Source organism: Tyto alba, unplaced genomic scaffold (genome assembly GCF_018691265.1).
Source record: "Tyto alba isolate M040663 unplaced genomic scaffold, T.alba_DEE_v4.0 Super-Scaffold_7, whole genome shotgun sequence".
Taxonomy (NCBI): domain Eukaryota; kingdom Metazoa; phylum Chordata; class Aves; order Strigiformes; family Tytonidae; genus Tyto; species Tyto alba.
In genome coordinates, this window is record NW_024881328.1 from 55,889 (window position 1) to 83,747 (window position 27,859).

The following is a 27,859-nucleotide window of genomic DNA, read 5'->3' on the forward strand; positions in this document are numbered from 1 at the left end:
TGAGAAAGGGTGGCAAACGGGGCAGTCCCAAGTAGATTAGAAGGCAATTCTCTGTATTTACCCACTCCGTGCTGTCTGGCAGAAATCAAGGCCACAACTCAGGAACTCCTTCAGCCAGCCTCAGCTCGCAACTCTTCTCAGGTGCTCAGACTGCAGGTCATTTTCTGCAACACGGAAATGCTTTGCAGTCTCCTATCCAATCCCATTTTCAACCCAGCGACCTATCCCAGAGACACACAGTTACACCCATATGCAGAAACCAGCAACAAAGCCTGCACTTACTGCCTTTACTAGATGTCCCAAACTTGAATATTGCATCAGCTGTATCACACGGCTATCAAGCATACACAGTGGCCCACAGGCAACATGCACACACGCCTTCATTCTTCAAACAAGCAGCACACAGAATTCCCCACACATAACCCACGTGACTCTAGATTAGTTCAGTTAGAAGGGGCCTGCAACAATCATCTAGTCCAACTGCCTGAAACACAGGTACCATACGTAGAATTAAACCCTCTACCATTCCAACTCCAGTGCTACCTAACATTACATGCTTGAGGAGTCAGAACTCCAGACTCCTCTGTTCTTCTGAGCTCGTTAAGATCAATGAAAGCTTACACTGCTCATCCTTTGCTGTTCCATATTCTTTCTAGACCTCACATGTAGGACATTTGTATAGAGATAATGGTATCGAGCCTAAAGTCACTTCCTCATAATGCGAAAGTCGCAGAAGAGCCAGAACCACGGCCAGGTTTGGGAGAAGCCTAGCAATGCACAAGGTGAAGGACATTTGAAACAATACAGCTCAGTGCAGTGCAAGCAACCTGGAAGATGAGGTTGGCACACAACAAAATAATAGCATACGCAGAAGGAAGTCAGAATTGTGACATGGAAAAACATGCTCTCCCCCTCACCCCAACCCAGAAGCAGCTGTAGAACACCAGGATGGATGCTTGCAAGCATCTTCATCTGAGGGTGGCAAGGACATCTGAGGGAACCACAGCCCTAAGGACTCACAATGGCACCGAGCAAGCTTTGGGCCCTATCAACCTCACGGCTCTTAACTGCCACCAGGATGAGATGAGGCACTCAACTCTGCAGCTTATTCCCATCAACATGATGCCATCCACACCTGGATCTGTCATCACTGGGGAGATCTGGGCCCGCTACTGAGAATCAGGCACACCTGGGAACAGCTAGAACCAGCAACAAGCTGTGGCCATTCCCCATGTCTCCAAACCCAGCGAGAGAATATGGTGTAGGCATGAGACAGTATCAGCAGACGAGACAAATGCATGCCTGCACAGACACTTGCACGAACATGTACATGTTTTGTGCTGACACCAACACACTTGCTTGGACCCACAAGGGCTTGCACAGAGAGATGCTCTCACAGATAGAGATCTCACAGCACAGGTATATGGAAAACAACAAATCCTGGCTGCTTCCAGCCTCCACCCTTCTATAGCTAGGAGGGGTCTGGGTTGCAAGGCAGAGCTTTCCTCAGGCGAGGCAGCTGGAGCTGGCAGTAGCATTCAGACTCTCTGCTCTTCACTGATTCCACCATGATATTCCCCCATATCGCTCCTTCATTCCCACTGGAGCTCAACAGGCTGCTGGACAACGAAGTGACAACTCAGCTGAATCAAATTTGTACGTGGAATTGCAGCTGCTCACCTCCATGGAATGCTATTTGTTACAAGGACAGGAAAAAAAAATTCAAAATATCCTCAGAGTCATCAATTTATTTGGCTGTCAGAGCTCATGCTTGTTAACTCTAAATGTATTGAGTGCGTATGAAATACTGTCTGCTTCACTGTATGATGTTTTATTAAGCTATACCAATTAACTCAGAAAGGATTAAACATTTAACTTTTATTATAACCTGAATTCACTTTCTTCAGAAATGAGTTAAGAAACATTTTCACATATGCCTGGACCTTCACTTTTGAAATTAATGTCTGAAAGAGAGCTGTATTTCAACTAATTGCTGGAATGATACTTCTGAGTGTTGGCACTGCATACCCAGTGCCTAAGGTTATCAGAACGAGCACAGAAATGTGCAATTTCCTTAGCGTTCCATTTTCTTTCAAATCTTACAGATGACAGAGCATCTCATGTAACGTTAGCAAAGTTAACTCTTAAAATCACGTGAGCTCATTTCAGCTGTTAAGGCACATCCTTTCTTCTGCACAAGTTAGTTTTACATACTATAGCAATAAACTAAATTCAAGGGATAACATACTACACTCTTTGCAGATACACTGTTACTGTAGTAATTAAAAAAACCTAACATAAATATTTATAGCAAATACAATTCAAATACATGTATGACAATTTATTGTACCACCATTCATATAAAGCATTTCAATCGAAAATGGTCAGAAACAAATCTTAAATATCTGGATAAGAATTTACAAACATTAGTAAAGATATACCACAGACTATAGCTTCCTAAGTTTTCAAGTGTCAGTTCTGGTAGATATCCATGTTTAAATAAAATGGACAATACCAGTAGAGATGCATACCTCTTATCGTCTTTATTTATAAAGAAGTGACAACACTAGAAAACACATTGATAACCAGTGCTTTGAACAGTGAAGGTGGGATCTAAAAAAGTCTGATTGAACTAAACAACCTTAGGTCTTTATCAAGTTGCATATCTGCTGGGAATGCTGAAATGCAAGAGTTTACACCTGCAATATTCCATAATGGAACAGCCACATAATATCAAATATATTCTCCAATTTCCAAACAGGTACATAAAAAAAAGCCACCACTAAGTATCAGAAGACCACTGCAAGTTCTTATTGCTTTTTGAGTTAAGTAGTAATAATCTTGAAATAAACCAAAACACAAGCAGTCTCTACAGTATCTTGCTCATCCTCCTGTTCATTCCTTAACACTGGAAGCAATCAGTTACTCTATGATGCGGCAACAGAGGCATTTAGAAAACCCAAACAAAACCTAGGTAAGTACATGGACATCCCCACCCTCCCTGCCCACCCTCACCCTGAAACCCACTATAACCACTTAGTGCCAGTAGAGGAGCAAAACTTGATAGACAAAACCAGAAATTTGACTACAGTAAGAAGGAAACATAAAGGGAGATATAGCTTCCTTAAATATTCAAAATCCGATGTCTTCCAAAACAAAGCACATCATCCTCATCATTTAAAAAGGGAAGTAATTTTATATGTATCTAATCCTCACACATGCTGAGTAGTTCTCAAGTCCACTGAGTTCCACTATGCAGCAGTTGATTCTGAAACCAACAATGCTTCAAAAGGTACGGCAATATTCAATGCGCTTTTTACTAAGGAGAGGAAAAAAACAAATGCACGTTGACGTTTTTCTTGCCAAATCAGCATTTCTGCAGCAATTCTATTTGCCTCTTGCAGTATAAAAGTTCTAACAGCGTCAGTCTTCAGAGTCATCCTCAGAAGCTGTTGGAACAACACAGTATAATCAGAAGGTATGTGAAAGCAGAGCACTTTAAGATGAGTAGTGGAAATAAAAGTAATTTTATAATATTAAGTAGCAGATTGTAATACCCACCCAAACCTTGTATGATTACATAGTTTAATTTTTAAATGCATCTCATGTCTGAAAAATACACCATTTCCAAGTCAAAATTTGACATTACAAAATGCAATGTCCTCCCACTGTTCTTCCTCAAAAGAAAAGGAAGAAAACTTAATTACGCCAGAGATTCAACTTTTATGTGGTGTTTACAGTAGCTAATTCCAACAGTAGTCAGAGGAGAATATATTCAATCCATGATAGCAGCGCCCAACACAAGGGAAAGAAATGACTCAGTTAATTTGGAAGCTAAAATACCTAGAAAGGTTCAGCAGTCTAAACAAACACAAGGTCTGTTAATTTTTTTTTTTTTTTAATATATTTGTTGCTTAATGCAATTAAGTCAGGCCTACTTGGAAGCAGCTCCTCTCTCTGCTGTCATTCTTTCTGCATATGCAAAATGAACATAAGGCCCACATATGCATAGGATTTTGTTGTTGCAAGGTGAATTAAAAGACAAATACAGACTTGTCAACTATGAAAAAAAGTCAGTACACACATCTACAATAAGTTTGTAAAGTGGTAGCTTGTCCGCAACAGGAATTTAATCTACCCTCTTAAGCAAACTCTGTAGTCAAGAAAGCATTTACACTCGAGTAACTTGTTCCATCTCTGAACACGCTATGAAGCAAGGTCTGTCTCTGCACTTCTCCAGCTCTTAGAAGCGAAATGTAAGTAAAGTAACATCAGTAGTAAATCTAAAACTCATCATTCCTCACCTGTAAGTTAGATAAAGCCTGAATCACATATAGATTACATTACTGTGTAAAATAGCACTCACCAAGGTTAATTTTTACTCTACTAAGGATGCATATAACTTATAATTTCTGAACTCAAGTCCACCTTTGTCTGCTCTGAATGCAGAAATAATCATCCGCTGCTTGAACTAAAACGTACATACACACACAACATTCCTTCTCATACCCCAAGTACATCCTATCCACTGAAAATTCATACACAAACTGAATGGTGACAGGCATTCACGTGCACACTGGGGGGAAGCGGAAAAAAAAGGCAGAACAACTACCCTTCTACTGCCTATCCATTATGCCCAGAAATAACACTTAGATTCAGGATACATTTACCAGAAGTCAGCATATAGCTTTGAATTTAAGTACACTGAGGAAGTCATTAGGTGAAAAGCACACTAGTCCTCTGTCAAAACTGACAGCTCTTGTATTTCATTCCTGAAGCAGACAGATCTGATCAAGGAATACACACAACTGTAAAGTGCATGTGGATAGAAAAAAAATAAAGGGTAGAAGAGGGGGGCAAAAAAAAAAAAAAAAGGGATGAGAGGAAATGGCAAGAAAAGAATGGCAATTTATGTGCAGTGAAATTCAATTTTAAATGTTTCTTTCTACTAGGACTCATGTAGAAGGCTACAACCTGAAAGTTACCACCAATTCCGTAACTACCTAGCATTAGAATTACAATAACCAAACTAACTACTGAGAAATCTTGTTATCACTTGCAGAAAACACTTCTGTGGTCTAAACCAACTCTGTGCTGTTGGGAAATTAATCATGGAGAATTAAAACCAGCTCTCCCTTGGAATAATTCTACTGACAATGGAAAAAGCACTGCTGCGTAAAGTAAAATTTTCAGCAATCACGTTCAGTATTAGGAATCTTGGCAAGGAGGATTGTACTCATTTAACTTTGAGTTGATCTGATGGGAGGGGAGGGGAAGAGGGGAAGCACCTACTTTCAATATCTTCCATATGTGCCTGAAGAGTCCTTGCAAGGTTAATAAACTAGAAACAAGGCAGAGAGAAAGTAGTTGAAAAGTTGCGAAGTTATCTGCAGAAATTTGCAGCAAGTTAGCAAAGTTTTCTTCACTTTTTTCATCCCAAAGCTTCATCCCAGATGTCCGTTATCCTAACCCATTTGCCCAACTTACAAAAATCAGTGCAAAATTTAATACAAAACCCGACACATGACTTTAAATTGCTACTGCAGAGTTATATCAGCTTCCATTCTACATCAAATGTTTCTGGTAGCAGTTTGTGGCATCATCTTCACGTTCTACTGTCTGCAAAACATATTAGTTTTGAAAATAGCACACACAAACAAGTGCCAGTTTTATGAAAACTATTCCCAAAAGTTGTAATGCAGAAAAACAGAATCTGTAAGGATTGCATTAGTTAGATCCATCTCATTTACTTCACTATTAATATGGCAAAATGGAGTCCTCTGACTGAATGAGGGTCATGAAAAATGCATAAATACACTTAAGATTTTAACTGTAAATGAAAAGTTTAAGAACTGGATTACTATTAGGCACGTGGTATCAAAACGCCAAATCCCTACCAATACACATTCCTTTGACAACTTTGAAAGTCACAGCCAGGTGTTTTTTTGTCAGTGATAATCTACATCACTGTTTCAGTGATAGTCCAGATGTTGAGACACAGCAAATGAAATGAAAGAAATTTACAGCACTTCAGTTTTCATACAGTTGTATGTTCGGTATCAAACATGCCTCTGTGCTTTCACTGGTTTAAAAACGCAGTGTCACACAACTGTGTAATTTCGCCTCTGATGAAAAACCTGTAAAAACATCTTATTTCTTTGATACGCTCAAGCTAATAAGCTGTACTGGATGCTGGCTACTACTAGGCTATGTGTCTTTTATGTCTCTACACCTGTAGCAGAGAAAAGCAGGTATTTCCTTTGTGGATCATGAAATACTAGCTCTACATTAGATGTACACAAAAAAGAGGACCTCTGTTCTAACACAGTAAGATATTAGAGAGCACAGTTCTACCTCCACCCCAAAGGCCTAGTACCTGCTAGCAACCATTCCAATAAGCCCTGGACAAACTTGGTATTGTCAATTCTTTGTATGTAATTAAAAAAAAAAAAACAAACAAACAAAAAAAAAAACAAACAAAAAAGCTTTTCAGGAGCTCAGTTGACAGAGAGCACCTATCCATTACCTAGTATCAAATAAACGTGTTGAATATAGGATTTCTGAATGAGTCACTATGCAGAGATAACTTCATATGGTGATCTCTTACTGGTAAAATGTGTACTTACTGCATTTCTGAGCCAAGCCATTTGAGTGACAAGATATCAGTCAAGTACAACTAATAAGAGTTTTGACTAATGCCATTTAATCATACTGTGGCTAGTCAGTTTCAGAATGTAATATTCAAGTACATGTTTAGGCACAATCCAGCAGACAAGCACTGCAAAGTCTAAACCTTTGCAATGTTGAGTGGCATAACAAGAAAAATTAATCAAGTCAGTCCAACACTCTCAACTGCATGTTTTGTACAGAGCGAGGTTTTGCATAGAAATCACAATAATCATGACAACATACATGCAAAGCAATGAATTACCAACAACCTTGACAAAAATGATTTTGCAAGACAGTAACTGCAAATAAAGTAGTGCCTTCAGTTTCAAATCAAGCATGATGTTACTGCATTGACAAACCCAGACCATTTTAGACATAAATCTGTAAAATAAACATGCTTCTTGGGTATCTAGCTCCTAGACTGCTCGAGGTAAAAATCTAGTTCAAAGTACCCTGTATGAGCAATTCCTGCCACAAAATCACCGTATACTTACTCTGACACGTGTGCTGGCCTCACTTGCAGTTCCTAGCATATCAGAAAAGCGCTGCTCGCATAAGTGTAGCAACACTACAAGGTAGAGACCAGAGCTGATAAATTCATAGTCTGCCTTAAAAGAGATTAAAAGAAACATTCAGAATGTCAGTGACACGTCTGCATATATGATTCAAGAGGTAGAAAGAGAATTAAATTTTACTGGAAATGTTACATTTTTGATCTCTAGCTGTTCCAAGAGAATTAGGGAAATGTAATACTAAAAAAATTTGATTACTGAAAAGCTATTTATCCTTTTGGTTCTTCCCGCCCATCCTAGAGCTAATACGCTATCCCTGAAGATGAATAGAAAGAGTTCTACAAGTATAATCTCAGTCAGCATGATTAGTTCACAGGAAGGAATCTGATAATCAGTGTTATACCACTGGGGAAAATAAAAACAACAAACTTTGGTGGTTTCTTTTCAGTTGTCCCAATGCTTTACAGAAAACAAAAATAAAGGGAAATATTATAAGAACTTTATGATGTTATCAATATTTCGAGAAATTATTTTCCCTGCTAAGTTAAACTTTCAAAATGCTACTGCTGAACTGACCATTTAGAGTCAATTCTTCAGGAAGAAGTTTCAAAGGTCTTACTTCTATCCAAGTACAGTAACAGTAATCAACAATCAGTAGTGCTAAACCATAAGATGATGGCACTCTTGAGAAAGACTTTTCAGAGCCTGGCCCAAGTAACAGGATCTAGAGAAATAGGGTAGGAGCTTACTCTAAATAATAAGAAAATGTGAGGTTGATCTTTGGCTCAAGAAATGGCGTCACTTTATGTTTTCTTTCAACTTCTGAGGTAGGCAAATTTCATAAGTCTTTCTATATTCACAGACGTCGTGGTTTGAGAGAGGGAAACCCCTCTGAATAAAGTTCACTAAAATAGCGCCAGCTTTCTGTTATTTGTTAATTTTTAAATATAACACAATCCAGTAGTTCTAATATAATGTATTTTATATAACGAGAGTAATACTAATGGGCCTTGAATTATTTTTAATTTAGGAAAGGACTTGATGGAGCAGCAGGAAGCTGTTCATTTCTATCACTCTAACGAAACAAAAAGATTTTAATGGTATGTTTGTAACAATGGCTTCATTGTGTTAAAAAACAGCTAAAAGCAAAGACCATTCATGACAGTGTGAAATTCAATTTAATCACACTAATATTCCCACCACACCTATGCGGCAGAGACAGTGGACTGCAAAGCTAGATGACAGATCTGCAACTAAGAAAAGGGTAAGAGATATATTACACTTACTGAAAGCTCAGATATAAGAAGCACAGCAGGAAGGCAGAATTTGTCTGAATGTTGAGGAGAAAAATCTGTTCCATGTTGACATTACTTTACGTACGTAACAGTCCTTCCGAAAAGGAGATGCATTTTCCTTCTCTAAAGAAGAGAGCCCTCCCAGCACTAAACCAACACTTACCAAATTAGGCAAAATATACTAACTTGTTCATTTGCATGCGTCCTATAGAGTTCATGAATGTCAAAGTCTTCCAGGTTCAGATGCAACTTCTCCTTGCACAGTTCACAAGTTGTCACTGCTTCCAAAGAAGAACCTGGTGGGATGGGGCAGCGGGAAAGTCAGTGTCAAGTTACAAAAAGCTATAACACTGGACACAATTATACCAGCATTACAAACTGTAACTAATTCTTGGCTTTATTCTGCAGAGCAAGGTTAGAAGAAAAATAAAGCCCCTAATACAAACGTAGTGACTATCTGCTACCGTAAGAATTTAAATGCCATAGAACGTTTATTCTCTATCCAGCTCCATATATTTTGTCTCACGTTCATTATGGACATCAAATGCCTGTTACTGAAAGTCTGGCATAAAAATCACTGGTTGGGCTGTTTGATTTCTACAGTGCAATTCAAATATACACAAAACTAGTAATAAATATACTGGAATAGCTTGCAGTTTTTGCCAGATTAACGTTTTGTCTTAGAGTACCAGGTTTAAAACAAGCTACTCGAGAAGGAACAAGATGAACAAAGCAAGTTTATGGTGGATTTATGTCTTATATAGTTAAATAATTAAAATTAATTTATCTTGTGGGCTGAGGCTTCTAATACATCCCTACTCTGATGCCAACTAAAAAAGTAAACAGATGCTAGCACCTTCCTTTGGTAAAAACTATACCGTGCTCTTCACGTCTTCTACCAAGTCACCTATTTTTAAATCTCAAAAACGCTATAGATAACTTATTTATAAACTGGTCAATCAATTTATCACAAAAAGCCATTTGTACAGTGTGCAATTTCTGAAGCGTTTCTTTAAAAAAAAAAAAAACAACTATATGCACTTTGAAGTAATTTTTTTTTTTTTAACAAGCCGTTTTAACTGCCTTGAACAGGACTTAGTATCTTAATTAGAAAAAAAAAAAAGTATTTAAGTATAGTTACAACAGAAAAACATTTTTGGATTTTGATATTCCTATCACTCTTCTACAGCCAGCCTGGCTATCAAAGTCTTAAAAACTAGAACCACAGCCAAAAGGAAGGGCAGGGAACAGACCCATCCAAAGTGGTAGAGCAGCTCTAAAGCTACACTTCAGCAGTGTTCTATTTTGTCTAGTATCTTAGTAGACAATCCCAAACATTTAATCCTCTGAATGAGAAATACGGTTCTTGGAACTACTCACGTGAGAAGCTGCACAGACAAACAATAAGCCTGTAAGCATCACACTGCTCTTTGTCCCCAGATGCCTGTTCTTCAAATAAATACCTTACTACGAGTAAGAGTAATCCCACCGATAAGCCTCCCAATGTAAATGGAAGTCTACCTTGGTCTAGAGTCTGCTTTACCTGAATTAATCTTGGACTGCAGCCATTTTTTCATGCACTCCTGGTGAACATACTGAAGACTTCCAGTGCATTTGCATGGCTCTATCAATAGGTTGTCAGAACTTGCAGAGGACATCTGACAGATTCTGCATAAGTCACCCTCTTCATCTTCAGAATCTTCTAAAAGCAGGCTGAATAAGAAGGAATATCAACACACACGGTGATACATTTCATAAGACTTTTTATAATGACAACTACGTTCATCTAAACTTTCTCAAACCTACGAGGATTTAAACAAGTTTCTCTAAAAACAAAAGTCAGAACACAGGTGACTGAGTTGCCAACTTCTCTGAAGGGAAGTTTCCTTTTAGCATCATGGTTACAGAAAACCCTCTCATGTTAAGTCAGGTATGTCTTAGCTCAAAAAAACATACTAATTTACCTCTCTTTAATTTTCTGGAGTCTTTCTGGGTCTCTTGAAGGTGGTATTTTAGACTTGCCACTTTCTTGTCCATCAGACTGATTCCAGCCAGAGGGAATAATATCTACAGTTATCATAAGATTGTCAGACAGACTGCTTCCTACTGTTGGAGGCACTGCAAAGCGAAAGAGAGAACCAGGCAGAATTCCAGAACTTCTCCTACCGTGGGCTGAATCTGGTGGGGAGGCAGTAGCTGTAGGAATACCAGATACTGCAGGTGTTGGTGATCTGCTAACAGAAGCCCGAGGAGGGCTATCTAATGCTTCAAGAGAAGTCTCCTCACCTGACTCTCTTCTTCTGAAGACATGTTGTGATCTAGCAGTTGTATCAGAGGTAGAGATCCTTGCGGATTCATCTCTTCCTTCTCTTCTTCTTCTGGAAAAGAGAGGTGTACATCTGTTCCTCAAAGATGATGATAACCAGGATCCTGTGCTCCTACTTTCAGAGTCTGGTCTGTAACTTTCCCCATCTGAATCAGAGTTATGATTCTGTGAAACTCCTGATAAACCCCATCTTCGTCTAAGAAAACTAAATCCCTGAGAAGCTTCAGACGTCTGAAGTCCTGCAACTTCGGGAGTTGCAGCTCCATTACTGCTCGACAGAGTAGAAGCTTGAACTCTTGGGACCACTGTTGACTCTTCAGCGCCTAATGATCTTGTGTGCAATGAGTCTTGGCTAGACCTTCGAGAGAAAAATGTAGATGACATACTAGATGCTAAACGAGACAGCAGCTGTCTGGTTGTGCGCCTCCCTTCACTGTCAGCTGCAGGCTCATTCAGTGACCTCTGAGAAGATAAAACCCTTTCAGAACCACTTGAAGACGGAGCTTCATCTCTAATGGCAGTAAGAGAAAATGGTGGCTGTGTGCTCCTCTGGGGAGATTCCAATTCACTTCTCCTTTGTCTCGAAAAATAGTTGGATCTTGAAGAGCTCATGTTAGAGTCTCTGTTGAAAAAAGATGGCTGATGATCAGAAGGCAACTGGCGGTTCATGGATGCATTCAGCCTCAAAGTGCTTAACGAGTTCTCTTTTGGTCTTGCTCCCTCTGCAATTGAAGAGGCAGGCCTGTCTTGAAGATCTGTTGCAGAAAAGCAGAGGAAAATACTATGACAAAATGGGCTGTAATTGTTACATTCCAGATGGATAACTCTAAAGTGTAAATGTAGGAGTCCACGATTTTGTGATCCTTACTCAAAACTGTTTCAAATTTGGCAGGTAGATACCAGAGCAATATTAAGTTTAAATTTACTTACCAGAAATCTAAAGTTAATCTGAAACCTAGACTGGTTTCAGTCTTGTAAAACCATTTGGAATCTAACACTCCCAAATTCTTCAGATATTCAAGGTATAACTCACTTTCTTATATGCGAATATAAAAAATCTGACCATGTGTCACAAGTTACATACAAACAGCATCTGAATTAAAACCAGCAAGCTATATTTATAACTTAGAGGTCCATTCTGCCTGTAGACTGAGAAAGACAGATTAGTCAAAATTTCACCAATGTAACACGATACCAGAGCACCCAAAACAATTGCATGGATGAATTCAAGTACATTCCACATCTATTACAAGATACCCTTACTCTTCTCATCATAAGAACATCAAAAGCTGCAGTTACAAACGGTACTGAAAGGTAGCATAAAGTTATTAACTTTGGATAACAGAAATTGAATAGTATCTAAATGAGATGTGTATCTTCCCATAATGATGTTTTAAGCCAACATTTCAAAATAAAAAGAATACCCTCGAAATACTCTATTTCCACGGCTCCAGCCCAAAAGGCTTACCTAGCTATTACTTCTATCAAATAAATGCAACAACTACGTTAGTTCACATGTTCAGCTACGCAACAGGCTTAAGCACCAGACTTAACTGCTCTGTATTAGTAATCTCATTTGCTCTCCTGATTACCTTTACCACCTACAGTCAATTAGATGACTAGCACCACACTGTTGCGTCCTCTACGGCTTTTTACATTTACATCTGATCACCCAACCAACACTTCCCAGCGGCCAACAGGTTGAGGGAAGTGATTCTTCCCCTGTACTCTGCTCTCATGAGACCACCCTCAGAGCACTGCATGCAGCTCCGGAGGCCTCAGTACAAGAAAGATGCGGACCTGTTAGAGCAGGTCCAGAGGAGGGCCATGAAAATGATACTCAAATGGAACACCTCTTCTATGAGGACAGGCTGAGAGAGTTATGGTTGTTCAGACTGGGGAAGAGAAGGCTCCAGGGAAACCTGACTGTAGCCTTTCAATATAGAGAAGGGGGCTTATAAGAAAGACGGGGACAGACTTTTTGACAGGGCCTGTGGCGACAGGACAAGGGCTAATGGTTTTAGACTAAAAGAGGGGATGTTCAGACTAGATATAAGGAAGAAATTTTTTACGATGAGGGTGGTGAAAAATTTGAACACATTGCCCAGAGAGGTGGTAGATGCCCCGTCCCTGGAAGGACTCAGGGTCAGGTCCAATGAGGCTCTGAGCAACCTAATCTAGTTGAAAATGTCCCTGTTCAATGCAGGGGGATTGGACCAGATGACCCTTAACGGTCCCTTCCCACCCAAACCATTTAATGATTCTACTAGGTGTATTTTCTGTAAAAAGCGTACGAGTACCTCAACACACTGAGAAGAACTCTACCGTAGCTGTAGTTAATACTACATGAAGCGGCTGAGGAGGATAACATCAGCTTCCTTAAATGGCTAGGTGTGGGGGGCATGGGGAGGAAGAAGGGAACAGAGGAAGCAGCTCAAGTCCATTATCCTCCTAAAATACTGAAGAAGTTTCCCTTCACTACTTAACAAGCATTAGCAGGTTAAGGTAGGAGGCAGATTCTATGTATTCTGGAATGGAAACCTTTCATGTTTGTAGCTATGGAGTCTGTGTTTTTTTGGTTTTTTTTTTTTTTTTTTTTTGTTTGTTTGTTTGCTTTTGTGTTTTGGGTTTTTTTTTTTTTGTTTGTTTGTCTTTTTTTTTTTTTTTTTAAACAGGTCCTGCATCGCAACCACCATTTATTTATTGAATCTGAAGCTTATGCATCTGGCAGGTTCAAACTACAGACACATCTGCACAGATGCCAAGCATCTGCCATACGGTTTTGATTACACAGCAGCGAACACGGTTGGGAGTTATTTTTATAGCATTTAACACTGGCACTACTGCTAGAAATGCAGCATAGACAGCACAAAGCAAAGCTGTCCACCCACCCATTTCTACCATTGGGCTCTACGAGGTAAACTCCAACTGTACAATTATTAAAGAAATGTAGAGTATGATGACATTAAAACATACTCTTCTGGTAAGCCAAGACTGCAGGATGAAATCTGGAACTAGCTTTTATCTTTTCTGCTTATCTTCTGTACTCGTAAAAATGGTAATTTTATTTTAAACTTCTGCACTATAAAATACCACTAATGCATCTGCAAAAGGTGACAGATCGAGACTGATGATTTTTCCCTGAGACAGCTCTAAAAGGCTACAACTCTCTGAATAGCAATGAAAATGACAGTGCAGAAGTCCATACTAGTCTCTGCAGTTACCGCAGAACAAGCCTCTTGCCCTCACGTAAAGTACCTGTTTACTCACTTTTATTTTCAGTGGCCTAGCAGTTTTCCCTAATAACTACTCAAGAACCCAACTGCAGTGAGATAATACAATATGGGCACCTTCATGAAAAACCTTTCCTGAGCCAAACGAACAGTATTTCTTTCCCCATACCTAAATACAAAGAGATCTTAAGATGAACAAGAACAGGCTTACTGACTATTCACACAGTTACACTGGCAAACACCAATACCATTTTTTTATGACTGAATACATCTACAAGTTAGACCATTCATACATCCTTCGATGGTTTAGCCAACGCATGGAAAGCAGCGAACCAACTTTATCTAAAAGGATACCTTAAAAGAAAGTAAGTCTTTTGGCTTTGTGTTTTGAAGAAAGTACTAAAAGAACACATGAAGAAACTAACAGGCACGCAACCTACAGGTTTACAAGCTTTCAGTTGTACAATACATACACGTTGAAGATTGAAAGTCACTGTTTCTGTAGCTGTGATCCACCAGGTTATTAACAGACAGATCTGTTCTTCTTTCTAACTCTGTTCGCTCTCTCACCAGCTCAGTTCCAAGGGAGCCAAGCATCATCGATGAAGATCTAGGAATCCTACTGTACCTCCAAGAGGAATCTAGAAAAAAAAAGTAAATAAATCTCCTGTATTTTTTATCACTTAAAAATCCATTACAGCTGGTACTTCTGCAGCATCCCAGTTACATCATATCAAGGGTGAGTTTAACAGTACCACTAAGCTGATCAAGCAGCCAGCTGCCAACATAAAGCCAAGAATAAGCACTTCTCTGCTGATGCTGTCACTTACGTAATCTTGCAGTGAGTTAGTTCTGAAATCTAAACGGGAAAAAAGTAGTAATACTTTTGTGAAGAGTCAGACCAATTAACACTCACTCATACTGGACAGGAAGAGGAAAGAAATAGCATCTTGCTTTCTAATCGTAGCTAGTTATTAAATAGGCTTCACAATACAGCAAAACAGCAGCTTGAGACTTAGTAAATGCTGCCATTGTAATGATGTTTCTTAAATGCCCCTAAAACTGATTTTCCAGAAAGACAGCCGAACCTTAAACACAGTTTATACACAACTTTAAAAACAATGACTAATACTGTTCTCACTCATACTGCAGAGTAAAACATTTCAGTTTAAAAAGGGATCTTGTTTTTTGCTAGCAGCTCCAACAACTAAAGGGTGAACTGTACATACTTCAGCTGTCAACAAAACCCTTGTTCCAAAAAAAGCGTTCTTCAGCGGCTCTGAAAAATTCACCTTTATTTTGTTTTACTACTAACTTATAAATCCAAATCCAAGGATTCATTGGTCAGCAATGTGACGACCAACCAATCTGGAAATGGAAAGACAAGATAGTCCTACACCATAATTAGAAATGTTATGGTCGACATTTTATTAACGAAAAATAAGAAAGCATCAACAATACTGGGTTCTGAGCAAGAATTTATTAACTTTTATTTGGGTGGCTGTGTGGTTCCATCAGTGGATATAAGAACATTGATCCATATTCACAAGGGTCATCTGAATAGTTGTAACGGTCTGTTTCAAAATGCCTAGAAGTATTTTCAGTTTAAGTTTTTGATCATTATTTCCTGACCTTTAGACTTCTGTTCACATATTGCTTAACTTGCATCTATCCAAGTATCACATACTTATTTACAACTTCAGTGAAAAATGTCTTGTTTTTCCTGAAAGAGCTCCTAGCACAGAACGTTTCTTTTTGCCTGGCCTATAGAATGAGTTTAGGCCTTGCTAAGAAAGAACTCTTTCTTCACTGATCCCTAACGAGTGTCCTGTAACCAGCCATGACACTGTGCTCCTTGGATCTCTGAGCTAAGTAAGGTGAAGATTTACTTTCTGCTGTCCCTGACACATGCAGGTTTATGAACGCAATTTGACTCATGAAATAACAGCAGCTGCCATCATTCTTTCCTTGTAATCTTAACCAACTGAGACATATTTGAGCCATGAAGTTCAGCATTACTGTAAATGGAATAGGTACAGGTTGGGTTTTCAAAAGACCATGTTAGCAGCATTCTCAGCACTTTGGATGCTGCTACTCTTCTGTTTGGCACAGGGTTTTAATATTTAAGTATAATATTTCGAAAGCAAGTCTTAAAACTTGATAAAACCTATCTTACTACTCAGACAATTTTCACATACCTCAGCTATAGGAATCAACCTCTCACCTGAAAAGGCAGTCAAGCCATTACTTCTCACAGAAGAGGTAGATGTACAAGATAGCTTAGGTCTCTTTGAATCACTATCTCGCTGTTGGCTATGCAGTCTTGAATATGCTCCCTGAGTTCTCTCAGACTCACCATAACACCCAGATGTAAAATGAGAAGAAGATGTAGACTGAAACAATATTACAAAAAAAATTACAGACACAGTATTTCAGATGTACTTACATTGAACAGTGTACATTATGTAAGACTCACAAAAATAGTAAAGAATAACTTTAAGATGCAGCCCTTTTTTTAAAAAAAAGGTACACTTGTGCTCTAGGTAAGTATTCCCAGGTTTACTCAAGACAATCCTACCAACAGAAGCCAGTTTCTACCAAAATAAGCATTATTTTTCCTTTTAGATAGATGTGGCTTACAGGGGAAGAAGGTATTCCTAACTTGTAAGATGCTATAAATATGCTCAAATATAGCTTTACAGATCTCTGAGGAAACATAATTTTTCTGTCCAGAAATGGCCAAAATTAATCAGTTTGTTTTATTTAAGTTTAACTAATCCAGCTTATTTTTTACCAACCTAAAAATATATTCAGCTAGGGAGTCAGCTCTAGCTTCTAATAAGCTGTTTAGACCAGATATATTTTGAATACGTTAAGCTCAAGTGCAACTGTAACAGTTCAAAGTGCAAAACAATTTTTGCAATGTACAGCACTGAAAACAAAACAGTTTTTGGAAGCTAGTAAAAAAAAAATAAAACTGGGATAGCCTATAAAGTGGTGAGTCTGGTTACTTGCTGAAAAGGCATTCATTTCCTATTTGAAGTGTTCTGAATTTATTTCTTGACATAAAATACTTGAGCTTGATCAAAAAGATGAACTGAGCTGTTTGTCCTCCAAGAAAGTATCTACAACCAAGACCCTCTACGGATCAACCAAATTCGAGTAGGTATCACAACTGTGTTTTACTTCATTATGTTTTTTACTAAGCTTATGCCACTACTCGTTACTCTTTAAAACTAAGAAGTATCTAAGCATTTTTCATATCCCATCATAAGAAACAGATGGGAAGACACAGAAAACAACATCACAAACCAAGTACAAAGCCAGGGTGATTTCCCTCACAAATCATCTGTTTAACATGTAACTTTTCTTTTAATCATTCGCTATTTGTTAAGTAGAATTTTCAGAGCATCTTCTGTGATGTTCACTCTCATTAAAACTTAATTTAAGAGAAAAATTAACCTTAATGGAAAAAAAAAAATGTATCATTTTGAAAACTCTACAGGACCAACTTATCCAGATACGTAGGCCATTTACAACCACAGACTCCATTTGCATTTCAACTGTACGTAGAGACACCTACCATGACTTCCCCTGAAGGCCACGCTAGTTCCTCCCTCCCACCAACTTATCTCAAATAGCCAAACATCTTTCAGTTTGGAAGTGAGCAGAATTTTCACTCGTTTACTAGCTTCCCACCAAGCATCTTCACAGCTTTCTGCTTCTGCCATCTTAATACTTCTACTGCAATTGAAAGTGGTTTTCTGCTTTCCCTATGACTTAACTTGGTAATATATTCTTATCTCTAGATTCATTACAGTGAGCCCCTGCTAGCAGCTTTTCAGATTGGGATGGCTAAAGTAAAACCCTGGGGTTTTTTTTTGTTTTTTGTTTCGTTGTTTTTTTGGTTTTTTTTTTTTCAAGTATTACAATTCAAATTTCTCACCAATCTGTTTCTGTTTCCCAAAATTCTTCCAGAATGTGGATGATCAAGTGTCCCTGAGTAGCGACTTGGAGAGGATGTTGTAAGCTTCCAAGGAGTTTCATGTGTGTCTCTTTCTCCAATTCCCCAGTCTCTACTGGAACTATTCAATACACTGGATTCCTGAAGAACAACACATGTATCATATGCCTCTTGTAACTCAAAATTTACTCCGTATCTGATCTGAATATTGAAAATACAGGGAAGTGGCAGTACTAAGAAATACGGAAACCTTTCATGAGAAAACTCATGGGAAACCTGAGAAATGAAACAGGCTTAAGAGAAAAATCACTGGCAAAAGATTCTTTTAATTACTTTCTAGCAATTATCAGTTCCTTTATCTGTCCTCTTATTTGACTGTGGAACATAAAAAGTTGAAATGTAAGGCTTTTGAGGCATTATGTCAACTTAGACACTCCAGCAACAGGGCAGAATTAAGGATGTGACTTTCAAATGGTAAGTGAAAAAAACCCCACACATGTAGAAATAGTCTCCGTGACAGCAAAAATGCCACAGCAAAAGTGGCTTTTTGGCCACTAAATCAAGCCATCAGTCTTGTCCTAGTCATCAGTTTTAATATAGCAAAGAGTGGGTACACAGAAGGGGGGGGGGGGGGGGGGGGGGAGACGAAAAACCATGTTTTGGGCCTAACAGATAATTATTTTTACATAAGGAGCATGACCTGTCCTAATAAAATAGATGGGATAACAAATGTAAACTGTCATCACGTTATTATTCCTTAAAAAAAAAGTACCAGACTACTGCAAATTATACAGTATCTTCTCTGAGTCTTAAAGACTTCCCTTTTAGCACAACTTAAGTTTTTTATTTCTCTGCAGTCTATTCTAATAATCCATCATCATGCTACTGACAGGAAAGGCTTGCAAATTAGTCATCATCAATTCCAATTACATTTCATGCAAACAGTAGAAATACATTTCCATTTTATACTACAAATTTAAACTTTTGTGTCTCTAAGTTTCTTATAAATCACGAACACTGAAACCCCCCGTAAAACAGCACTGGGTACAAAACCATTTTGGGCTTAGTAGGGTACGTAGTTTTAGTAGCCAATTTCAAAGATACTGAATCCACAGTTTGATATGCATAACAAACTAAGACCCGTTTGGCAAAACGGTCCTGCAAATAACCACTGTTTGCTGCATGACCTCAGGAAAAAAGTGCTCAAGTTATCTGAGGTCTGGTGTCTGCAGGGCAATGACTGTAACTCTTCCTTTTGTGTTTTCTAAGATACTCAGGAGCTCTCATCTTTACCTTGGCTACATAGGCAAGTTTTTAATAATTAAACTGGGAACTGTTTAACATACAAATCTGTCTATATTTAAGAGAACCTAAGGGATAAGGTTCTACACTACCAGTTTCACTGAATTTCAATGAATAGATGGTAATTAAAACATTGCAACTTAACTTGCTTGCAGAATAACGCTGAAATTAGAAAAATAACAGAAATCCAACCATTTTATTGCAGCTAAGCAGAATTTGTGATTACTTGTCTTTCCTCTTTCTATGAGCTATTATACTACAACTATACTATTTTCTGTCATTATTTTTTAAAAGCTGAAATATTAGGATTTAAAAAGCTGAAGGAAGATTCATGCTCATCATTCTCACAAGCAAAATTAAACATGAAAATAAAGTATTAGCCAGTAAGTTTTCTCGTATTTCAAAATCTCAGTAGGATTCATCAGGTTTCTAGATTATTTCACATATGGATAATCTGACCATGGGCAAACAACTCCAAAATTTTAAGGTAAAATAAAGCTCTCTTAAAACATCCTTAGTATGAGCCATACCTACAAACTTAATTGATCTCTAAACACTCGCCTTTGCTTTTTCTCCAGCTGTTAGCTTCCGAAGATGTGCGAATTTCATCTTAGTTTAAGTGTAAGGATCACTACAGTAAAGAACTTCATCCAAGAACAACGCACTCACACTAGCACAACACTGAAAGTCAGTTCATGGAACCACACCATCTACCATTCTAAAGCCAACACAAAGCTTTTGGTAGCTGTGGCATCTCTGCACTGTGCTCATTTCTTTGAAAGATGCCCCAAGGCCACAATAAAAACAGCAAGATGGTGGGTATTAAAAAAGGTGGCTTGAAGATAAAGTAAATGATCAGGCAGGCATGATGTCACGAAAGCTCAATCTAATTGCTATATCTGAAACTTAAAAAAAACCCATCTGTTTACCTTCTTCCTTCAGTTCAACTTAAGACTATTTAATATCCCTTGTCAGAACTTAACAATTAAAGCATTACACAAAGTATCCCATTCTTCATGACTATTTTCAGTAGCAGAAAAATGTGATTGGGAAAACACTGGAAACAATTTTATAATTACATTTGACCCTATTTCTCCATGGAAAAAAAACAACCAACCAACCAACCAAAAAAAAACGCTACCACTTAATTTCTCACAAAATGATTAATAATTTTGTATCATTATGCACGGGAGGGTTTTTTTCATACCATTACACTAATTTGATTTTTGTATTGCACATCACCTAGAAACAACACTGTCACATACGTCAGATGAGTTTACAATTAACTTGCTTGTTACATCTCCTTATATAAGCAGAGGCTACTACCCAGACGGATCTCAAAAGCACGTGACAGGTAAGAATTCACACCTATATGAAATAAAAGGGAAGGGGAAGGAAAACAAACCCACTCAGTAGAAACCTTTTTTTATTTTTTCCCCCCAGCCCTAGCCAAAACCAGATACTCAAAGTCTGACTGCTTTGTCTCCAGAAGTTTTTCACTTAAGCTATAATCAAGCACGGTCTTCAGCTGCAGAAATGACTTTATGTTGAAGAGCCAAGTCTCCAAGTTCTCCTTCCTCTATATACCCAAAGCACTACTGATAATCATACATTTTTTCTTCTAAATGACAAATCTTTTCAATGATTTGGAACTGAAGCAGGTCTTAATATTTTAAGGTAGGCTTCTGAATGGATTAACAAATAGAAGGGGCCCGGCCATTCCATTCCTATCTGACTGGGCTTAACCTTATTTAGACTATTTGTTTCTTGCCCCGGCCACTTGTAATCTTAACCTGCAAGCAGTAATGCAATTTGCTCCTACCAGCTCTTAAGAGATTACTCAACAGAGGGAGCTTCCCTATGCTTTTATCACTAAGCACTAGTCTCGTGTAACAAACTCTCTAGCTATCTTCTGTGAATTGGCATGGAAAGGGATACAACACTATCTCCTACACAATTCTTTTCCCCTCTGTTTTAACTGGGAATTGTTATAAAGACCATTCCTCAGGTTAGATGCACTCTGCTCAACTAGAAATAGTCAGAAGGCAATATGCAGTGCAGTGAACACACTGCAATTCATGTAATAAATAAAAACAGGTCAAGTACATAACTCTCTTGTGTTGTAACTTCCTAACAGCGATAAAACATCTAAACTCACACCACCAGTTTGTCTCAAGACTCATCTGATCAACAGCTTTCAGTGTTATACCTAGACTGTGGGGGTCCATAAATCTCTATAAAAGAAAAAGGCTGACTTGTTTCTGTTGAGCAGACAGACAGTGAAAAATATATGGGAATTCAAAAAGCAAAAATGACTGAAGACTACCCTTAGATACTTTCTACAGCCTATATACTAATGAATACATGCATGCTAGATATAGCAAAATATAACGCATATACTTGCAATTGTGTTAAAAATAATTCTCTATTACTTGTAAAATTGTTTCACGAAAAGGCATTATATAATACAATGTCCCAGACAGACTGTCAGCAGGGACCAAACTCATGACCATTTTATCAGAAAATATGAACATTTACTCACTAAGTTTCTGCAGTTTCAGAGACTAAGATGGGCATACATTTCTGGGCCTAAAATTGAAGTGAGATCTGCTGACAGGAGCAGAAACAAAATAATAAGAGAATTGAGCCAAACAGCCATCTGTTGTTTCCAAGTGCCCAAAATAATTTCTGAAGTAATTTAATCTCTACTTCCCGTAATACTCTTTCAAAGTACCTGCAGAGTGCAATTTCTTATTCTTGAGCATCATGGCTCCCCTACCCCAAAAAAGGAACTAGGTTAGTGTAAAATGTTGCATGAAAAACAGTAAATGGCTTTACCCCACTCCTGTCTATTGCACACAAAGCCTAGCTGTATTAACACATTAACATGACAGTGTGATGTAAGCCTCAAGGTCCTCGTCTCACCATAAAATGCAAAGTAGATGCTGCAGAGTAGTACAGCCTACTGTCAACTCTTGGAACTGCAACATATTCCTGTACTGCTTGCATCACCCTATATACACATCAAAATTTAAACAAAAACCTCCCCTCAACAAAAAAAAAACATTTACCCACGTTTAAGACTGCAGTGACTAGTGCCAAAACAGATCCACACTATCGGGATGCCCTTCATTCACTGAACAACTGATTTTTAGAGATACCACTACAAACAAAAGGAAGTAAAGATGGCAAACCTAGAACTATCAGTTCACACTGCAGAATACTGTCACTGGCCTGGTTATTAAATCCTTGCATTTCAGAATTAATCTTGTTTTTTGTTAATAAATGCAAGGCCCTGGATGGGACTTTTCCTTTTTTTTTTTCTCTTCCACCCCCTTGTCTGGGCTTCAGAATTTCTCTTGGTGAAAAACAAATATTAAAATTAATTTATACTTTACAGAAAGAGACAAAACACGTTACCTGGTATCCGGATTCTAATCTCCGTGAAGATTCTCTCGCACTATATGCACCTGCTAAACTGTTTCCAGTCAATGTTCTAGATCCTAGTGAAGAGCTGGAGGCCTGAACAGATATCCTTCGAGGAATTCTTGAGGGTTTTGACTCCATTCTTTGTATCCTGCAAAAGGACACACTAATTATTTTTTTTTTAGAAGCAAGGACCTACATGCAAAACACGCACAAGTCATTCTCAGTGTATCATAAATATGAGTCACACATACAAATATTTATCCAGTGCTTCAGTCTGACTGTGCATCAGTAAGATGGGGAATACAAGTTCTTACACTAGTTTTTGTAATGTCTTCTTTACATCTCCTCCCATTCCATGTTAGAAAACTAGGAATATAGCCCCTTTTGCTATTCTTATTATACTACAATATATTCTTGCTGTTAGAAGTGGAACTTCCTTTAAAATTCTGCAGCACTAACATTAACAGAAAATGAGCCAGGAGTCACGGAAAAAGTCCTCAAATTTCCTAAATTCATCTATTACCTTTTTGTTAATGAACTGCATCTCGATACTTGCAGAAACTACATTCAGACTTATTCTTCAGGGTCAAAAGTACAAAACTTCACCCTCCTGTGAAAAAAACACATTTGCATTCTACCTGCCTCAAAGAAATATTTAACTTCCCCAAGGACAACTCCCATGAAAATTCATGTATACAAAAGAACAAGTGCTGTCTCACAGGGATATATAAATTCGCCTTTGAGCCGCTGAGTGTTCATTTGCTCTTCTGGTATTTTTTGGCATTTCAAAGGAGATGCTGGTGCCTTTTCTGCAGAAGTGATCCCACAGTCATTCCTGTCCTTGAAAGAGTATCTTGACCTGACGTTGCTCAAAAACTCCAGATGGATAGCTAACTGGTTTGTTAACATTCCCAGATTCTTTGTCCGCAGGATGGTACAGACAGAATCAGACCTCAAAGGGTAGCTCTTAAAAAAAAAATTAAGAGAACTGCTGTCTCCTCAGTGGTGTGGTGCAAGAAGAATAGCACAACAACTAACAACTCTAAACAGATGGCTGAGAACTCCATTGATACAGGGTAATTTGCAGAAGTGGTACAATCTGTTTTATTTAATAAGTTTTAATTCTGACCTAACCTTCTGAGAATGAGAACAAGCTATATCAGAAAATAAAATTATCACTAGTAAAGAACACTTTTTTTTTTTTTCCCCCCCACAAATCAGCCATGTTCATCAGTAACAGTCTGTGAAAAGCTGCTGTATCAATCCTGACGCTCCTCATGCCTGGCTGCAGTTTTAAGTCAAGTTCACATACTCAAGACTTTTAATCATAGCCAAAAGTCATGCCGCATTACCTATTCTACGTATTAAAAGCTAGTTTTTACAGAACTCCATTGACCAAACAGTTGGACAGCTGAGGTTAATTTCTTTAATGGAAGGTTTTTTAACCACTCTTCTGGTGTGTTCAGTTGCTAGCTTTACAACACAGGTCACAATATAAAGTAGCCTAAATTGCTTAATCTTGTAGGGAGAACTTTTTTTTTTTTTTTTTTGAAAAGTTCTAGAAGAAGGGATGGAATCTCCTACCAGTAGAAATTCATGTCTGGATGAACAGGGCGAGGAGACAGAAGCGTAAGAAGTTACGAGAACTTCAAGAATACATCAGAGATCATCTAATACTTATAAAATTGCTTATGCACCATCCAGAGAACAGACAAAATAAGAGCATTCCAATAGGAAATGACAGGGTGGAAGACTGGGCAGCACACCCAACTATCTCTAGAAGCTGAAATGGAGCCCAAGATTAGAAGACTGCTTCTACAAGCATACATAAAAAGGCACAAGACTCTTTTTCTCCTACAGTGGTAACCCCAAGAGGACATTATCAATCAGCTTAATCTTGTAAATTACCACAGGTTGTGATTTCAACCTGAATATGTCAAGATGATACAATCTATGTAATATTTTATTTCTCTAAGTAAAGAAACCTTGCAGAAACTATACACAAAAAATGTGGGAGGACAAGATAAAGGCAGCATGTTAGAAAATGCAAAATTTAATGTCAGTTTATGCATACGTATGATTAATTCCTTTAATACAACGGTATATTTTTTCTGCAGTCCTGGCCTCAGCCAGCAAACGAGAAGGATCTACTATAAAGATGAATCAGAGTTGTACAAGAACAGGCATTTGACAAGAGGAACCCTGCCTTGTTGGATGCAAACATGGAAAAGGTACTGAAAAAAAGGCCTTACATTCTACACAAAGAACTTCTGCTCAAGAAAACTGGATTTTATCTTTGCCTTTCAACAGAGATTCAGCGACATGAAGTATGTTATTTTGATTAAACATTTTTTAAAAAGCACTATACAAGGGCTCTTCAATGTCTGGGCATGCATCATAAAGTTAACTTGGAATCCATCTAGCAGAGATCATGAAAGCCTACATCTGCAACTGAAGTCAATGGAGCCGTGACTTTAATGTATTACATAGCTAGAAGTAGATACTAGGCATCTCAGTTTTGGTAATCAACACCAGTAAGAAGTCTCCCGGGGGTTTTGGGGGTTTGTGTTTGTTGTTTTGGTTGTTTTTTTTGTTTGTTTGTTTGGTTGGTTTTCTTGGTTTTTGGGTTTTGCTTTTTTTTTTGTCAAGAGTTCTTTGAAAACCATTTTAAGCACTGTACCTTGGAAGCTTGAGAAGCAACTGTCCTCATAGTTGGCTTGAATACACACAATACACACGTAAGGCTTATGCTGATCATGGTAACTCAACAAAGCGGTCAAGGTGAACATGCGAAGCTACTCACAGAACACAGGACAGAGCGAGATAGTGGTCTCGCTATAACAAAGATATATTATTAAAGCCACAGTACTACATGCCTGCAAGGGAAATATCATATTTTTATATGATATTTCAAAATAAGAATTTTCCAGTATCAGCATCTTAAAGGGTTTCTTTGAATGAGCAAAGTCACCCAAATTAAAACCTCAAACATTCTGTTTACCCACACAGGAATTCAACAAATCCCAAGTGGTAATTAACACGCTATAATGAGTTCTATAATGACAAAGCAGTCACTTCGTCAATCTACACAGAAGGTAGTGAGGCCAAAAAATACTTAAATGACTTCTCTGAGGAATGAATAATAATAAATAATAATAATAAACCACCTAAGTTGTGTTGCAGTCTGAACTGAATTAAAAACCTGTTGACACCACATAGGAAAGGCACACCTTACTCAAATACTGACACCTGCTGGGTCCTTCAACAAATAACCTCAACACACTACCCTTGCAAAACACAATTCTGGCTTCTCCATCACTTTGACACTACTCGCTCTGGTTATCCAACAACAGAGAAATGAGAACGGGAACAACAGGTTGAGAAGCACTCTTCTCATCAAAGCAATATATTTCATCAGCTCATGCCATGTTATGAAAGTTAGCAATTAAAACTTCATGAAAAAACCTGTGAACAATTCTGGTTGTCCCTGGAATAAGGGATACAAATGATGCGTCTCAAGACTCTGTAAGAATCCAAGATCTGAAATCAAACTTTACATTTAAGTTGGACCTGGGAAACAGATGACCAACTTGTAACAGGAGGTGGAGTCGAACAGCCTATTTTGAGTACACAGCTCAAATGTCCTGCCCTTCTTGATCTTTCATCCCTCTGATTACGTTATAAAAGATCGACTAGACCTAAAATAGCCACAGATAGAAATAACAAGAGATAGAAGATCCAAGCGGTCTTTGCAGGAAAGCGGTGTAATCTCAGAAAGTAAAAATAACACACACGACAAACATCTCAAATAAAAATCTCTCACTTCCCTCTCCTACCCTGACCCGTTCTACTGAGAAATGAGGGGCAATTTGAAGTAGTCATCCATGCTTCCAACCAACAGCTTAAAGGATTCTTGTACCCTCATCGCAGATAAGCACATGCCTCACTCCAAGCTCCTAAATACAAGTTTTCTACCTTGAAAGTATGCGATGACACTTCCATGACTTCAGCTTCTATGTCTACATTTTTTTGTATGGTTTGATATACAACTGTTCTTAAGACTTCCCCCACAGCAACTCGTGATCACATGTCTCCCTCAGTGTTTACTCACAAACATGTTTTTATGACAAACAAGATGGAGTTCGGGGACAATTCACTCAGTCTGCACAATTCTTTGTTTGGGCTATTTTCTCGACATACAGTCAAGGAAGACTGACAAAAAAAAAACTCAGCAGCCTCTCAAGCGTCCCATGGGCACGAATACTTACCAATGCCGATCGTCTGCCTACGCTGCAGCAGCTGGTGCCATGACGCTGGGCTGTTCCCCCAGGCTGCAGCCAGCAGGCTCTAGACAGTGGGTGCTCCGCAGAGCCGCTGACGAGGGCACCACCTCCTCCTCCCCAGGCTCGAAGGGAGAGGCACAACCAACAAGGCTGAGGCTCCGGCCAGGAGCTCACGGCCGCACCCGGGCTGCGCCGGCGCTCCAGGCCAGCGCCAAACTGGGGCTCGCGCCAGGCTGAAGCACAGCGTCGACCGCTCTGCCCCGACCCCGCAGGGCGAGGACTCCTCAGAGGAAAGGAACAGGGCGACAGCGAACATCGCACATCTCCGCTGCCAGAGAAGGCGCGGAGGCGTGCGGCCGTCAGAGGCGCTTCGCTGAAAAAAAGGGCGGAGGAGCCAGGCACCAGCTCCAACACAAAATGGTTCCTCCCAGGCCCGGCGCGGAGCCGCCGGACTTAGCCCCGCACACTAGCACGAGCTGAGCGTACAGGGACATCTTCCCCTCCTCGACACCGTAAGCCGTCTGTACTCACTCTCACGGCACAGCCGTCAAGACACGGACATTCAGGAACTGAGCACCCACGGAAGGAGCCAAATCGCGCCGGGCCCACAGGCCGCCACGCCGAGCCAGTCGCCTCTCCCTGCAACACAATGGCGACAGCGCGGAGACTGCACGACTGTCAATCATCACCGCCTCCCCGCCCATGCCCAGCTCTCGCGAGAACGGCGGAGGGAGCGGCCTGGGGCCGCCGTGGGGCGGGGCGTACCGTGGGGTTGTGTTTCCAAACAGCGAACGGCGGCACGGGGAGACTCCCGATCGCATCCAGCACCGCTGACCTTAGCTGTTA

The 27,859-nt window shown here is 39.1% G+C and overlaps 2 protein-coding genes across 7 annotated transcripts in view; both read right to left on the reverse strand.

Moving 5' to 3' along the window:
• LOC122154942 overlaps positions 1-27,859 on the reverse strand; it is a 78,679-nt gene that overhangs the window by 22,310 nt on the left and 28,510 nt on the right. The window lies entirely within an intron of this gene.
• On the reverse strand, positions 1,864-27,690 carry MARCHF7 (E3 ubiquitin-protein ligase MARCHF7). 6 transcript variants are annotated; one of them, XM_042808482.1, is made up of 11 exons: positions 27,545-27,690; positions 22,722-22,878; positions 17,982-18,140; positions 16,260-16,428; positions 14,509-14,676; positions 10,763-11,557; positions 10,441-10,672; positions 10,020-10,189; positions 8,663-8,772; positions 7,164-7,277; positions 1,864-3,449 (listed from the first exon to the last, which is right to left on the reverse strand). In XM_042808482.1, exons 2-11 carry the CDS (start codon positions 22,866-22,868, stop codon positions 3,252-3,254), a joined length of 2,262 nt encoding a protein of 753 aa, XP_042664416.1. In that variant the 5' UTR covers positions 22,869-22,878; positions 27,545-27,690; the 3' UTR covers positions 1,864-3,251. The 6 variants fall into 6 exon arrangements, with proteins under 6 accessions (XP_042664416.1, XP_042664417.1, XP_042664418.1 ...); XM_042808483.1 differs by adding an exon at positions 5,293-5,341 and having other exon boundaries at positions 10,441-11,557; XM_042808484.1 differs by having other exon boundaries at positions 10,441-10,594; positions 27,545-27,689.

Coding starts and splice junctions, on each gene's coding strand:
- MARCHF7 (XM_042808481.1), bottom strand. CDS start 22,868: ATGGAGTCAAAACCCTCAAGAATTCCTCGAAGGATATCTGTTCAGGCC. Junction 10,190..10,440: donor CTCCAGAAAATTAAAGAGAG/GTAAATTAGTAT, acceptor CTTCTTATTCAG/CCTGCTTTTAGAAGATTCTG. Junction 7,278..8,662: donor GGACGCATGCAAATGAACAA/GTTAGTATATTT, acceptor ATCTCTTTTAAG/GCAGACTATGAATTTATCAG.